Raw genomic sequence first — 16,043 nt, forward strand, 5'->3', positions numbered from 1 at the left:
ACCTAAATGCCCATCAACAGACAAATGGATAAAGAAGATGTGGTACATATATACAATGGAATATTACTCAGCCATAAAAAGGAACGAAATTGGGTCATTTGTAGAGACATGGACCTAGAAACTGTCATACAGAGTGAAGTAAGTTGGAAAGAGAAAAAAATATCGTATATTAACTCATGTATGTGGAATCCAGAAAAATGTACAGATGAACCAGTTTGCAAGGCAAAAACAAAGACACAGATGTAGAGAACAAACGTATGGACACCAAGGGGGGAAAGCGGGGGATGGGGGGGAAGAACTGGGAGATTGGGGTTGACATATATACACTAATATGTATAAAATAGATAATTAATAAGAACCTGCTGTATAAAAAATAAAATTTTTTAAAACACATCTATCAAGGCATAAGATATTTCCGTCACCTCCCCCAAATTCTTTTATGGTGCTTTTCCTTGCTTTCATCACACTGTTCTGGTTCATTTTAACCTCAGATTAGTTTTTCCTGTTCTAGAACCTGATATAAATGGAATGATACAGGATGTATGTACTCTTTTGCATATTTTTTGTTTTGAGTTTCACCCATGTTGTTTCAGATATCTGAAGTTTGTGCTGTTTTATTACTAAATAGCAAGCCATCTGTACAACTATAACACAACTTTCTTATTTTCCTCTTGATGGATACCTGAGCTTCAGACAGTTTTTTGCTATTATTTATAAAGCTGATATGAAAATTCTTAAACAAGTCTCTATGAACATATGCTTTCTTTTTCTTGGGTAAATACCTAGGAATGGAATTTCTGAGCTTATGGAATATATATGTTTAACTTTTGAGTAACTGACAGACCTTTTTTCAAATATGGTAATAGCACTGAAGAATTTTTGCCATTAACTGAGCTGAATAATGGACTAGACGATTGCTGGGGGAGGAGATGGGTGTTTTAAGAATAGGGATTAGGAATAGCTTCTTTGAGAAAGTGACATTAAATATAAAACCAGAGTGGGGAGCCCATCCTGAGCACTTTCCAAAAGCATTTCTCAACTAATTTTTTTAAAGTTATACATCAACAGGATGGTAGAGAAAACTGATGACAAGATTTAGAACAAGCAATGTGAAAGGGAGTCTGAGGCGTGTAGACAAGTTAGGTAAGGGTAGCTCCTTTTTTTGTGCTTGCCTTTCACGGACCAGAGCACAGGCCCCTCCTCGCTCCCAACCCCTGCTCAACCTTCTCCCAGGTTTGTGCCTCCAGATATTAGAACTTGGCTGCGCCTCTGGCCGACTGCTTCATGAGGATCCAGAATCTGCGAGGCAAAGCTAGAGCTAGGCAGAGGAAACAGGAAAAGCTGTGAGGCAAGAACTAGACTAACATTTCTTTGAACTTTCAATCCACTTGGAGCTTTATAAACAAGGGGAAAGTAACAGGAGACACGGCAAGAGAAGCAGGCAGGGGCAGAACCACAGGAAGAGGTTTCGGTTTTATTGTAAGCCAACAGGAAGCAAGGGAGTTACATGACTGGATTTACATTTTTAAAAGATCCCATTGGCTGCTGTGTAGAGAATAAACTGCAGGGTAGTAGAAGAGGCTCTAAAAGTAGCCCAGCAAGCAGTGATGTGGCTTGACTAGGGTGGCAGCAGTAGTATAGGGGAGAAGTGAATGGATTTGGGGCATATTTTGGAGATGGATTCCCCAGGACTTGTTAATAGACATATATGTGGGGCACGGAATCACACTTTGACTTGGCAACAAAGTGGTGCCTCTTACTGAAATTGGGAAGACAGGGTGGGGGAGGCATTCAGGGCTTTTCAATGGGCATATCAGTTTGAGATGCTCACTAGAAATACAAGATGTCTTTTAGGCAGCTGGGGCTCCTGGGAGAACAATGGGATGGATATATAAATTTAGAAATTATGTGCACCTAGATGGTTCTTAAACCCATGGCATTCCCATCCCTGTGATGGTTACTTTTCATAGTAAATTAATAAACTGAATAATTCACCAAGGTATGGAGCCAAGCGGGGATGCCCCATAGGAGATAGCTGGCCTTTCCCCAGCTGGGCCTGCCCCTCACCTTTGCCATACACCTAACTTAAGAGCTGCTTCTACAAGGCTGTTTCGTTGTTGTTTTGATTCCACATATAAAATTCTGTGACCCAGTTCCCCTTTATTCTTGTGCATCAGTGTGGAAATCTGAAGAACTGACATGTATTTAAAATCTTTTTTTTTAATGTATCAAAGTGCTTATTTGGTTAAATTAAAAAATGTTATGCAAATAAAAGGAAAACTTAAATAAGCAGATTAGGAGACCAAAACTAAGCCCTTGTGTTAACAAGGCCATAGCTCACTGACCAGAGTTCCTCGACTTTGGCCTCAGTGTGGAAGGGCTCTATTATTATAAAATATTCTAGAATATGCAGAGGATGTTGGTTAAGTTACTTCATGAAATAAGCATCAAAAAAAGGAATGATAGAAATTCTAGAATTAAATTAACATAAGAAAATTTCACTTCATCGCTTTAACTACTATTGATTAACTACTATGTGACTACTGTGTTGACTTCCTGCCCTCTTGGGGCTCCTTTCTCCACAGGGGAGACAGACCACACTGTGGGGCAGAGCTGAACAGAGGCAGTGAGATGCCTTTTGAGTGAGGTGAGAAGGTGATAGGCAGTTCCAATGAGAAAAAGAAGCAAATTGCCGTACAGGGGATTTATCAACACTAAACATAATCCTGGTTGACTGTACAAAAACTTTTACATTCCTATTTGGAATTAAAATTTAAGTTTTCAATTTCACAATTTGTATGGAACTGCAAAAGACCCCAAATAGCCAAAGCAATCTTGAGAACGAAAAATGGAGCTGGAGGGGCTTCCCTGGTGGTGCAGTGGTTGGGAGTCCGCCTGCCGATGCAGGGGATGCGGGTTTGTGCCCTGGTCTGGGCAGATCCCATATGCCGCGGAGAGGCTGGGCCTGTGAGCCATGGCCATTGGGTCTGCACATCCAGAGCCTGTGCTCTGCAACAGGAGGGGCCACAACAGTGAGAGGCCCACATATCACAATAAATAAATAAATAAATGGAGCAGGAGGAATCAGGCTTCCTGACTTCAGACTATACTACAAAGCCATGGTAATCAAGACAGTATGGCACTGGCACAAAACCAGAAATATAAATCAATGGAACAGGATAGAAAGCCCAGAGATAAACCCACACACATATGATCACCTTATTTTTTATAAAGGAGGCAAGAATATACAATGGAGAAAAGACAGCCTTTTCAATAAGTGGTGCTGGGAAAACTGGACAGCTACATGTAAAAGAATGAAATTAGAACACTCCCTAACACCATACACAAAAATAAACTCACAATGGATCAAAGACCTAAACATAAGGCCAGACACTATCAAACTCTTAGAGGAGAACATAGGCATAACACCCTGTGACATAAATCACAGCCAGATCCTTTTGACCCACCTCCTAGAGAAATGGAAATAAAAACAAAATTAAACAAATGGGACCTAATGAAACTTAAAAGCTTTTGCACAGCAAAGGAAACCATAAACAAGAGCAAAAGACAACCCTCAGAATGGAATAGTTACAAATGAAGCAACTGACAAAGGAGTAATCTCCAAAATTTACAAGCAGCTCATGCAGCTCAAGATCAAAAAAACAACCCAATCCAAAAATGGGCAGAAGACCTAAATAGACATTTCTCCAAAGAAGATATACAGATTGCCAACACATGAAAGAATGCTTAACATCACTAATCATTAGAGAAATGCAAATCAAAACTACAGTGAGATATCATCTCACACTGGTCAGAATGGCCATCATCAAAAAATCTAGAAACAATAAATGCTGGAGAGAGTGTGGAGAAAAGGGAACACTCTTGTAATGTTGGTGGGAATGTAAATTGATACAGCCACTATGGAGAACAGTATGGAGGTTCCTTAAGAAACTAAAAACAGAATTAGCATATGACCCAGCAATCCCACTACTGGGCATATACCCTGAGAAAACCATAATTCAAAAAGAGTCATGTACCAAAATGTTCATTGCAGCTCTATTTACAATAGCCAGGACATGGAAGCAACCTAAGTATCCATCAACAGATGAATGGATAAAGAAGATGTGGCACATATATACAATGGAATATTACTCAGCCATAAAAAGAAATGAAACTGAGTTATTTGTGGTGAGGTGGATGGACCTGGAGTCTGTCATACACAGTGAAGTAAGTCAGAAGGGGAAAAACAAATACCGTATGCTAACATATATATATGGAATCTAAAAAAAAAAATGTCGTGAAGAGACTAGGGGTAGGATGGGAATAAAACACAGACCTACTAGAGCATGGACTTGAGGATATGGGGAGGGGGAAGGGTAAGCTGTGACCAAGTGAGAGAGTGGCATGGACATATATACACTACCAAACGTGGGGTGGATAGCTAGTGGGAAGCAGCCGCATGGCACAGGGAGATCAGCTAGGTGGTTTGTGACCACCTAGAGGGGTGGGATAGGGAGGGTGGGATAGGGAGGGAGACACAAGAGGGAAGAGATATGGGAACATATGTATATGTATAACTGATTCACTTTGATATAAAGCAGAAACTAACACACCATTGTAAAACAATTATACTCCAATAAAGATGTTAAAAAAAATTAAGTTTTCACTTAAGTACTATTGATATAATTAAATGAAGTTAGTTGACACACTGTTTTCAGGCACCCTTAGAATTTTTAGTGGAATCTTCTAAAGATATTTCCATTCCCCCCATTCTCCTTTATCGTTTACCACCTTTTCTGTGTAAATCTGAAAGATTTTAGAGAGCAACAGTCATCTTTCCTTGCAAACCCAACCCTGTATTTCCTTTTGGTAGTCACATAAGTGAGTGCAACATGAGAGGGCACAGAGGAGGGGGTGGGGTGCTGCGTAGCCCCCTGACTCCCATCTCACTGCAGCCTGGAGGAGCTGGGGAGCTGCTCCTCTAATTAAAGGGGCTGTGTTGCAGGATCTGAGAGATGCCACTCCCTGCTGCCACAGTGGGGAAACCAGTTGGGCTGGCATTCCGTTAAAGCAGGCGTGCTTGCTCCTTCCCAAGAACCCGAAGAAAGAAGGCCACCCAGTCCTGCCCAACCTGGGAGAAGCCCAGCCACCTTGGCATTCTGGCCTTTTTGTTTTTTCTCTCTCTCCAACCCCCTCCTTCCCTTTCTTGGACACTCTCTCTCATGGGGCAGCTGGGCCCAGGATCTGCTGAACCAGCCTGGGAAGGCTAAGCCAGCTCTGCTTTAGGCTTTGGGGCACATAATGCTCTCTTAATTGTCCTTTCCTCTCAGGCTGATGGCTGCATCTTATAAGTCATTTAAGTATTAAGATGCAAGAATCTGTTTGGTTTTTGGTTTCAGATCATTTAAAATGAACCAGCTGAGGTAGAGGAATTCTCCTTAGGATCTCATCTAACTGACTAGAAATTAACATTGGGGTTTGGGACCAATGTCCTAATTGGTTATAAATCTGCCCTGCTTTGCCCACCATTGACCTGAGCATGTAGTTCCCTCGGGGACCCGGAAGAGAGGAGTGGCTATGGCAGGGCAAGATTCACGGTATTTTGGGGTCCCTAGGCCAAAATCTCTATTAATAGCACTTTACTAGAATCTCCATCTCATTATTATCAACGGTCAGGCTTTTTAAGGGCTCTCTAAAAGTCACACACATTTTTTTAATGTCTAAACTTTAGATGAGTTGTTATGAAAGCACCTTTGTTCTGCATGATGCATTGTACTCATTCTAAAAGGAGAACACCACCCTTCTCCATCATGCCAGAACCCACTGTTTGCCAAAAAGGCAGCATCAACTTCAACAGAAGTTAGTAATCACATACATATACAATCACTCCTCAGTTTGATTTTTTACCTATGAGAGTCTTTATTAAACCTTTTGTAATATTTTTATTCTTTACTACTGATTTCTATGACACTGCACAAAAATGCCACCCCCCAGTTTTCCTCGCTTCTCTGCATTATCCCCTGAGGTCAGTTTTATTCTAGATGTTTAGCCCACAAAGTAAAACCAGGAAAGAATTCCACCCATGTTTATCTACAAAAATAATAGTTTCAAACCTGTTATTCTGTTTTTCTTCTTGGATGCTTTCTCCTTGAGAATTACAGAGCTCAGGCTCTAGGCGCCACAGCCACCTTCAGACTTCTGTCTGGAATGGACCTGAGCCCAGAGACCGTCCTTACCTTTAGTTGAACTAGATGCACATCCACATGCTTGCTGTCTGAGTCCTGCTGGACTGAATAGGTTAGGTCTCTGACCCTCTCTGAGGTCATCCGGAGCCAGGTCTCAATTTCAGGTAAGTGGAGGACAATCTTCCAGTCGGCCCCTGTATGCAGTGGGGGTGGCTTTTCATACTGCTGGTCAGAATCCATGTCTTTCATCGCCTCTTCTCCCTCACCCTGCTCCACAGTGGGTGTCAAGTTGATGGCCATGGGTGAAGCATCAGTAGCCATGGGATCCAGGTCCTGTGACCTCAGAGGGGAAAGTGTCACGCTCATGGTTAACATGGAGAAGTCTAAGCCTTACTTCTTTCCAAAACAGCTGAAAGGCAAGAGGAAAAAAGAAAGCAAAAGTCAGACAAGATTCCCAAATAAAGGAATGGTACTTCGCAGAAGAAACAAGGTTTCTAAATTAAGCCAAGTTTCTAAATTAAGAAACCATAGCTCATAACAAAAACAGAAAGAGGTGTTTTGAGTTTCTACCAACTAGACCCAAGACCCAGCATTTATCCAGCGATTTCTAAGCTATTAGAAGCATCCTACCTATACTGGTTCAATAGGAACAAAAAATGGTGTGGTACTGCCTATCCCAACATCCATTCTCACCTCATTCCTTAATAACAAATTCCTGGTTTTCAGTTGTGCATATTCCTGCCAAGAATTTAAAACTACATTCCCTATCTCCATCGGAGCTCACTGTGGTCATGTGATTAAGTTCTGACCAATGAAGTGTACGGTTTCTTTTTCAGATAAAGTTGATTAGTTTACTAATGATCTAGCTATGTAATTTATCTTTCTTCTGTAACCAGTATGATATAAAATAACAACTTTTAGGATCTTGTACTTTGAACACTTTAAATAGACATTATTTTTAGTTTCAGGAGAAACTTCTACTCAAGGCAATGGGTTTCTTTTCCTTTCCTAAGTCTTTTTCTAGTTCTATACATTCAAGTTAGTTTATAGCCCCATTCCTCCAAAGATGAAAGGCAGCTGATCAAAATATGAAATTAAATGTGATTGTCAGAAAGTAGCTATATTTCTTTATATTCTTAAGATTAACTTAATAACAAAAACAAAATTATTTTACCTACAAACGTGGAAGGGAAAAGTCAAGAAAGCCCCCAGTTTGACTAGGAATATGTAACCTTCCATACAGGAATGAGCACAGGAAATAAAAAGACTTGTTGAATTGACAAAAGCCTTAAGAATAAGTTATTCTCATGATATATTATTTCAGAAGGCTTCTAATGCTGTAGCATACTGCCCTTCCCCCAATTTCTTGAGCATTATTAAATTAAATGATAAGGGGGTTTTACAGATGAATTTTTGAAAACAAAGTTATTTGCAAAGAGCAAAATATTATGTCATAAGGTAAGTTTATCACTTTGGTACCAGCCTTAGAGAATGGTTTTAGGCTTCAACAGCTTTCTACACCTGATTGCAAGAGGGAGAAATCCACGCCCCACATTTTTAACCACCCTTGCATACAGTCTTTAAAATAACAATAATACTATACTGGATTATTTTTTTTTTTTTTTTTTTTTTTTTTGCGGTATGCGGGCCTCTCACTGTTGTGGCCTCTCCTGCCGCGGAGCACAGGCTCCGGACGCGCAGGCCCAGCGGCCATGGCTCACGGGCCCAGCTGCTCCGCGGCATGTGGGATCCTCCCGGACCAGGGCACGAACCCGTGTCCCCTGCATCGGCAGGCGGACTCTCAACCACTGCGCCACCAGGGAAGCCCTGGATTATTTTTTAAAACCAATTAGAAGATATCAAAATTTCACTGGGATGGATGAAACTCCAGGAAGAGTGAGCTACCACACTACTTCTTAATAAGCCATACCCTAGTCTCAGTCTCTGATTCTGATTTCCAAAAGCACTTTAAAAATTTTAATCAATTCACTGCCTTCTGGGGTGGTAAATCACTATTTAGAATCACTGTCCCAGAGAAGGAATCTGATACACAAAGGTTAATAAAGGATTTTAGTACAAGGTCAAAAAACTAGTAATGAAGAAGTCACTGGTGTCACAGTGGTTCCCTCTTCTAAGAAACCAGACTCAACCAAATCAGAAAACTAAGTGCCCAGGCAGTGCAAAATGAACTGTTTCACCTTCACCCACACACTCGCTCACCTCCAAGACCCTACCTAAGAGCCCTGTACAACTGAAAAACAACGCTTTGTCACTGTTTTCTCTGAAACCCCTAAATCGAGGCAAGGCCGCCCCTGAAATACATATCTTACTGTAAAGTAAAGAACATACCAAAGAATTGGCTCAATGTAATTTATATCCCAACATACATTTCTATATATACTATGAGGCTGTGCACCAGGCAGGCACAGTGCAGTTTTGTGTTATTGGAGCAAGATGCTCCACATTTGCGGGTCTCAGTTTCCTCATCTGTAAAATGACAAAATTGGACTAAATGATCAATAAGATTCCATCTGACCATAAGAATCTGTAATTACCTAGGGTTATTTATCCAGAGATTTCTAAGCTATTAGAAACATCCTACCTATACTGAGAGCTATGTAGATACTAAATGATGGACCTCCATTTCACCAAAGCAGGCAAACAGCATCAATATTTGTCCTACTTAATGGAAAGAAATAAATTATTACCACGCAAACACATTTTGTAAATCATTATTTACACATTATATGTTGCTAATTCTTTCCAGAGGAATAAATATGGATTCTTCCCTCTGGGAGTTTGCACTTAAGACTGATAACACAGATGTGGTTATATATGCAGAGGACAAATAGAATAAAATAAAAACATTAAACAAAAATGTAGCTGGTGTGCATCACACATGAGTAAAGGGCAAGGAAACCTTATATTCAAGCTGCCAAGGCAAAAGTTACCTGCATCTACAAAATTTCAACCTGCATGTGATGATTCCATATTTACAGATCAGACTGTAAACAAGAGAATTTCCATAATCCAAAACAGTGAAAACGCTTTACTCAAGTTTTATTTCAACTTCTGTCTATTTACTTTCCTTCACATACAGCTTTGTCCTGGGGAAGGAATACCATATGTGTCGTAACAGCATAGCAAGCCCAGGAAGTGGCATAAAATTGATTAATTACCCATTTTCATGGAAACTAATTACTATAAACATTTAATTTTCAATTCCAGTAGTTCACATTTAGATGTACCACCCATGGATAACCAACCTGTATTTCTGATTTTCACAAAAGCACATCTGATTTCCAAGATAAATTTATACTTTAAAGGAAAACTGCCTCATATTGTAGAGATCTACAACAACAGTCTTTGTGTGTATTTTTCCTGCCCTTATCATGACTATTCAAGTTTGCTTCCCATCAAATTAATTACTCCATTTGAATGCAAACAAATAGTAGGAAATGCAACACAACTCTATATATTCTTCTAAATTCTAAGTTTTGTATTTTTTTTACAAGGATCCATGCAATAAGATTCCTTTCTAGTCAAAGAGAAATTGAAAAAAAAAAAAAAAAAAAAGCCAGTAGACAACTTCTGACGATGCAAATGAAGCACTGATTCAAGTACATACAGATACCAATGCAGTTATATCTCTGGCTGGAAAGCTGCATGGGGGGAGTGATCAACCAGCTTTTTGGAACCAATGACCTCCTGTTCTCCACCCACCCCTCTGCCCCCATCAAATGCTTATCTGTGGCCACGTTTCCAGCATTAGAGATAATACCACCTTTAACCCAGCTGCTGTTAAAAATAACATAGATCAAATCCTTTCCTTTCCACAAACCCAAAGAAGATTCAACATTTAAAGTGCAAAAGCCAAAAGCAGTAAAGATTTTAAAGATTTTTTTTTTAAAAAATTGTGGTAAGCCTTTTCTCACCACACTCTGTTTATCATCCTACAGAAACAGAAGAAACATACCATGGCTTGCTTACTAACCAAGGACTGGTGCTGCTACCTCCCTGACAGTCCACAAATTTTCAGTCAAAACCTGACGTCAGCAGAATACATTCAATTTGAATACGACATTTAAATCAGGAGCGTGTTCTTCGTCCAAACTAGGAAGCAAAAAATGCAGCTACACACCCATCAAAACTGCCCACCTCTTTCCCCCTTTTCTTGTGATTGTCTCTTTTAAATAAAAGGACAGAAAAGCTGGAAATCAGCTGACTGTACTCACTGTAAATGCTTTTGTCCCTAAAGGTCCTTCAGGATTAAGTGCTTGGCTCCTCCTCCTCTCTCCCCTCGGGTTCTCTTCATGTAGCCAAACAAGATAAAGGCCGGTATCAGGGCTGCTTCATGCCAGCAGGACACTGGTGAGTCTGTAAGGCACCAGCTTCAAATGCCCTTAGTGGCCTAAATCTCTTGCAAAGAGAGGGCTACTACACTGTCCCTATTTGGAAGCTAATCTATAAGCTCCAGGCTTGTGAGGTTATAGGCTGGGCTTTTGTAGCAGTGATTAAGTAAGTTGAGAAAAAGGAGACAGTTGCCAAAACAAGGATCACTATGGAAAAGAGTATTTGGGTAGATACAGCACAGTCAGGCATGGTTCAGAAGAACCAAGACCGTATACCCCAAAACTGAGCAAATCCTAAAGCAGGATAAATTTTAAAATGTATCAATAAATTAATAGTACTATAGTAACATAACCAGCTGAAAAAGTCAATCTGAGCGAAATGCATTCAAGCCCTCTCTCTTTTCTTAGGAAGAAACTGTTCTTTCCAAACAAGAGCATCTTCATGTGTATAGTTTGAGAGGTAGTCTTATCATCATGTAAATCACCCCCAAACCTAAATATTTACTTTCAATCTTTCTGTGCTCTGCTTACTGCCCCCAAAATGAGAGACTAAAGCATAATTCAGGCCATATTAACGAATCTGCTTGCTACAAAGGACACGTTACAAAACTGGGGTAGAGAAAGTTAAGTTAGGCATCACTAAGTGTGCTTTTTTCTCTTGCTTCTTTTTTTTCTTTCATATTCTCATAATCATTCTTCACAGAACCTATTCACAGAGACTGAATTTTGAAAGGGAAAAAAAAGTTCCACTGGAATGTTTTGAATTTTGTCTCTGGCTAGCTCTCATGCTTTGACTGCATTAAGGAAAAATAAATGAACTCAAGAGGTGCACCCTATATCCGACTCCAGGACTCTAGAATCGGGCTCTACAAAAAAACCCACAAAAACAAGCTTAATAAATTGCTTAATTAAATGTTGCAGTCTACCCAGATGAATGAGGCTCTAATTCATCACCTAGTTTTAAATCTTGCTGCCTGTCTTACTCTCTGGCCTCTTGTGAGGTCAAGGGTTGGGAAACTTTAAATGGCTTTAAGCTTTTTGAGAGGAGAGCCAAAGAATTCCTACAAAATATTAAGTTAAATTTGTACTTAGGGGAAAAAAGAATGAGTGGCTTTTGTAAGATGCTCTAAGGAAGTTTCCATAATCACTGATTCCTCCTTCTCCTTAGCTCTCTTCTCCTCCCAGCCCCATGCCCTCCAGCACTCATCTGGAGTAACACTGATAAGTGAGATCACTGTGGTAACCCCAGATTAGGCTCACTTTCTAATCCTCCTGCCATAACAGAGCAGCCTGCAAGTGGATGTCAGTGAGAAGAAAAATCGCAAGCTTTAAGTGCACAGGCTTGGGGATCAGGGAAGGGAGTGAACACAGCATGTAAATACAAGGGCCCAAACAGATTTCTACAATTTAAAAGACCTTGGTGTTATCACTAATGTTCCCCTCAACACTTTTCCCCTTTACTATATATCCTTTTGTATGGCTGTCCCCTCAGGCAAATGGCTGATTACATCTGGTTAATCACAGAGACAGTGAACCCTCTCCTGGGTCTCTCCTCAATCACTGCTAACTCCCTTGCCCAGAGCATAGGGTCTTCTGTCACCCATAACACACTTCATCAATCATCTTCCTTTCTCAAGCCGTCAGTCCTCCTACTACGCGCCCCCAGCCCCCCGCATTATTCAGATCCTTCTTCTGTGGCGTGGACACCCAGATTGACTCAGTTAGTCATCACACCTCCCATGTCTTCCTTCCACCACTATAGTGGTCAGCTCCTGTCACTCAGAGATTCATTTGGCTGCATCACCCCACTTGGGGTGGGGGTAAGAAATATGAACACTCATCAGCTGCAAATGGTGCCCATGGTCATGAATGTGTGGATCTGGACTCAGTGACGCTAAGGAGCGTTCACATTTCTTACCCCCACCCCAGGTTGCTAATAATCACCTTTGAGCATGAGGCAGCCACCTCTCTGTCATTCAAGAAAATGTCTTGGGAAGAACTGGATTTGTAAAACTAATACATAATTTATACAGTTGTTACTTTTGTCAATGCTATTGATACAAAGAAAATGAAACAAGATTCATTTCAAATCAACTGACATTACTGAGAATCAACTCTATATAAGGAATTATGTATATATATATATGACTCATCAGATTTACTTTCAAGGAAATTATAATTTAATGGGGAAAGTTTCCCTCCCTCCACTCTCCCCTAACACACACACACACACACACACACACACACACACACACACACACACACACAGATCTACTGATACCTATTACATAGGCAGGATGTGGGCAAACAAAGCCCTGTGAGGCCCCAGTGGAATGGCATTAATCCTGGATGGAGGAAAGATAAGGAAGAACCTTTACTGAAGAAGGAAACATTTGAGAGGAGCTTGTAAAAATGGCTATGATTTAGATGGGCAGAAAGAGAAGGGAGATGGGGAAAGAATTCCAGGCTGGGAGAAATACATGGACAAAGATACCAAGAAGTTGGGAGAATCAGCAAATAATTCAGTGCTGAGAGGGGCTGGGAGCTTGATGGGAACCGGAAACAGATAAGGCTACAAGGTAAGGTGCAGCCATGTTATAAGATGGCTTTGAACACCATACTATGGAGGTTGGAATGAGTCTCACAGGGATCAGGAACTCTAAAAAGATTGCAAAAGAAGAGAAATAAAATTACAGTTGTTTGTTAGAATGAGACAGAAAAATCAATAAACAAACTCCATTTACCAAGAAAATGAAATGAGAAATCAGCATTATGAGACAATCAACATCTTCTTTTCCAGGCAGGCTTCATCAATATAAAATGTAAGGTTAAAAACTTCTTTATAGCCCATAAAAAAACAGAAAGAGAGACTGATTCAGATGTAGAAGTCTGACTTTTAGATCAGAGTGATTAAAGGACTTCTGTGCTCTGTTCTACCTGCTCCATTAAATATAAAAAGAGTTCTCCATTTTTAGCTCTCCATTAACCCTAGCATCATAGATTTGAAGTGGAAAAAATTTTATGATCATTTTATGCAATGTTTTCATGTTTTTTCTTGTTCTAAAAAGTTTTAACTAATTAAAAAGTAATATATATTAATTCAAACATTGTAAAAATAGATAACACTGAAGTTAAAATATCCTCCTCTATCCCAATATTCTCATCCCCAGTCAATAAGTGATAAGAGGCTATTTATCTTTTGTGACCTCAATATGTAAAGTAGAAAGGAAATGAGCCCTAAAAGAAAAGTTGTCTTTAAAGATTCTGAAGCCTAAATTATTTGGTTATCTCTACTAATGAAGCAATATAGAAGTGTTTGCTAATGCAGTGTTTATTTACCAGGTATTAATAGGTATTCTACGAAAAGTTGCCACTGACAAATAAGTTGAGAGAATGCTAGGCAACTTCTGGGAAGAGACAGCCAAATGAATATATGTGTCTAATTTGGCTCCCTCCAGAAACCTCACTAACACTACTGCAGAGTGGTTTTAGTTTGAAGTTTGTTTTTGTTTTTTTTTTAAAGTATAAACACTCAAGAATGGGAGGAAAAATAGTAATATTTTTGGAAGCTGAAAATCAGATGAACAAGTGATAAATGCCTTAGCCAACCCAAGAAAACAAGATCCTAAACCAACGGCACAGAGAGCAAAGAACCAACCTGATTTTACTTCAGAATTCTTTAAGTATTTTGAAATTGCTGGAACCAGATACCTCTGGAACTGGAGATGGAAAAGTATGTAGTGAAAAATTAACTTTATCCAGAAAAAAGTCTGGCCTTTGTTCCAACTCCTAAGAGGTAACCTCTAAACTTTCAGAATTTCCTGAGTGATAGGATTATTTTTGTTGTTCATGGTGGGCCCCTCAGATAACACCTAATAGTCTATACTAACAAGGTGATGCATGATGGAGGCTAGCCAGACAGAAAGACCATTCATGTAATTAGAGGGTTGGGGCTTTGAGCAACCACATGAGCAAAGATTCAATCATTCGTGTCTAAGTAATGAAGCCCCAATGAGAACTAGGACACTGAAGCTCAAGCAAACTTCCAAAGTTGGCAGTATCCCATGAGTATTGTCACACACCAAGGGCAAGAGGTAATGCATCCCTAAGGACATGGAAGCTTTGTGTTGGGAAACTTCTCAGTCCCAGATTCCACCCTATGTGTTTCTTCCTTTGGCTGGTTCTGATTTGTACCCTTTTGGTACAATAAAACTACAATTATAAGTACAGCACTTTCCTTGAGCTCTGTGAGTTGATCTATCAAATTATCAAATATGAAGGAATCTGTGAGAACCTCCAAATGTATCATTAGCTAGTCTCATGTGAGGACAGCCGTGGAGACCCCTGAACTTGCAGCTGGTGTCAGAAGTCTTGGTCAAGCTAGACAGTCTTGGAGGACTGTACCCTTAACCTCAAGTTTGGCCTAACTCTGGGTAAAGGGGCAATGATACATTGAGAAGATTAATTCTGACTAAAAAATGTTTAGAAGCAGTTAGAATTCTAGGTCTTTCCTTACTCTGTGTTGCTGGGTAGGTGTACCCACTCTAATTCTAGAGGTTTATTCTCCAGAAAGAATCAATCAAAGGGTCTCTGGACTTAGAGACTCTGGGCAGTTGAGTATAGAGGTACCCTGAAAATAGGTGAATTAAGTTAACATAGGCATTCTAAGTGCTAAGACCACCCCCAGTCCTCTTCCACAACTTGACTCTCCAAAGCCTTTATCCTCCAGTTAGCAGACTAGGGACCACGCCCCGCCGCAAGGAGATCTGATCAGTCCAAGAAGACATGATACTGAAAACTGGCACAACCAGATCACCCTACAATGACATTCAGTCAATAGGCCTACCCACACACTCAGAGCTTTCAATCAGCTTTCTAGGCTCCTACTCTTAAATATGATCAGGCAATCAAGGATTAGCAGAGATTAAGGGAAAACACTAATTTGGATAACAAACCCAAAGGAAGCAAACAAGAAACCTCAACCTGGAGGAAACAGATTATGCAAGAAGATGATTTTGGTGAAAAAGAAAAATTATCAGGGGCTTCCCTGGTGGCGCAGTGGTTGAGAATCCGCCTGCCGATGCAGGGGACACGGGTTCGTGCTCTGGTCCGGGAAGATCCCACATGCCGCGGAGCGGCTGGGCCCGTGAGCCATGGCCGCTGAGCCTGCGTGTCCGGAGCCTGTGCTCCGCAACGGGAGAGGCCACAACAGTGAGAGGTCCATGTACCACAAAAACCAAAAAAAAAGAAAAATTATCAGAGATAAGCTATTTTATCCATGAAACAAGAACAGAATTTTATTTTTTAAAAGAAATATTTATAGAACAAAAAAAAATTGGGGGAAAATAAAAACATGATAGCAAAAAGGGAAATCTCAATACAATGACTGAAAATAAAGTTGAGGAAATCTCACAGAAAGTAAAGAAAAAGATAAATAGACAAAAATTCAGAGAGAAAGATAATTAGTGACCAATCCAGGAGGTCCAACACCTGAAGAACAGGAGTC

General features: G+C 40.2%; 1 protein-coding gene across 2 annotated transcripts in view; it reads right to left on the bottom strand.

Moving 5' to 3' along the window:
• The window catches only part of AKAP6 (A-kinase anchoring protein 6), a 506,591-nt gene that overhangs the window by 391,902 nt on the left and 98,646 nt on the right, over nucleotides 1–16,043 (bottom strand). For both annotated transcript variants that reach the window (XM_059059544.2, XM_059059543.2), the window contains exon 2: nucleotides 6,237–6,594. In XM_059059544.2, the coding sequence (XP_058915527.1) occupies nucleotides 6,237–6,560 (324 nt within the window). In that variant the 5' untranslated portion in view covers nucleotides 6,561–6,594. The remainder of the gene's footprint in view (nucleotides 1–6,236; nucleotides 6,595–16,043) is intronic.

This window comes from Kogia breviceps, chromosome 3 (genome assembly GCF_026419965.1).
Source record: "Kogia breviceps isolate mKogBre1 chromosome 3, mKogBre1 haplotype 1, whole genome shotgun sequence".
Lineage (NCBI taxonomy): Eukaryota > Metazoa > Chordata > Mammalia > Artiodactyla > Physeteridae > Kogia > Kogia breviceps.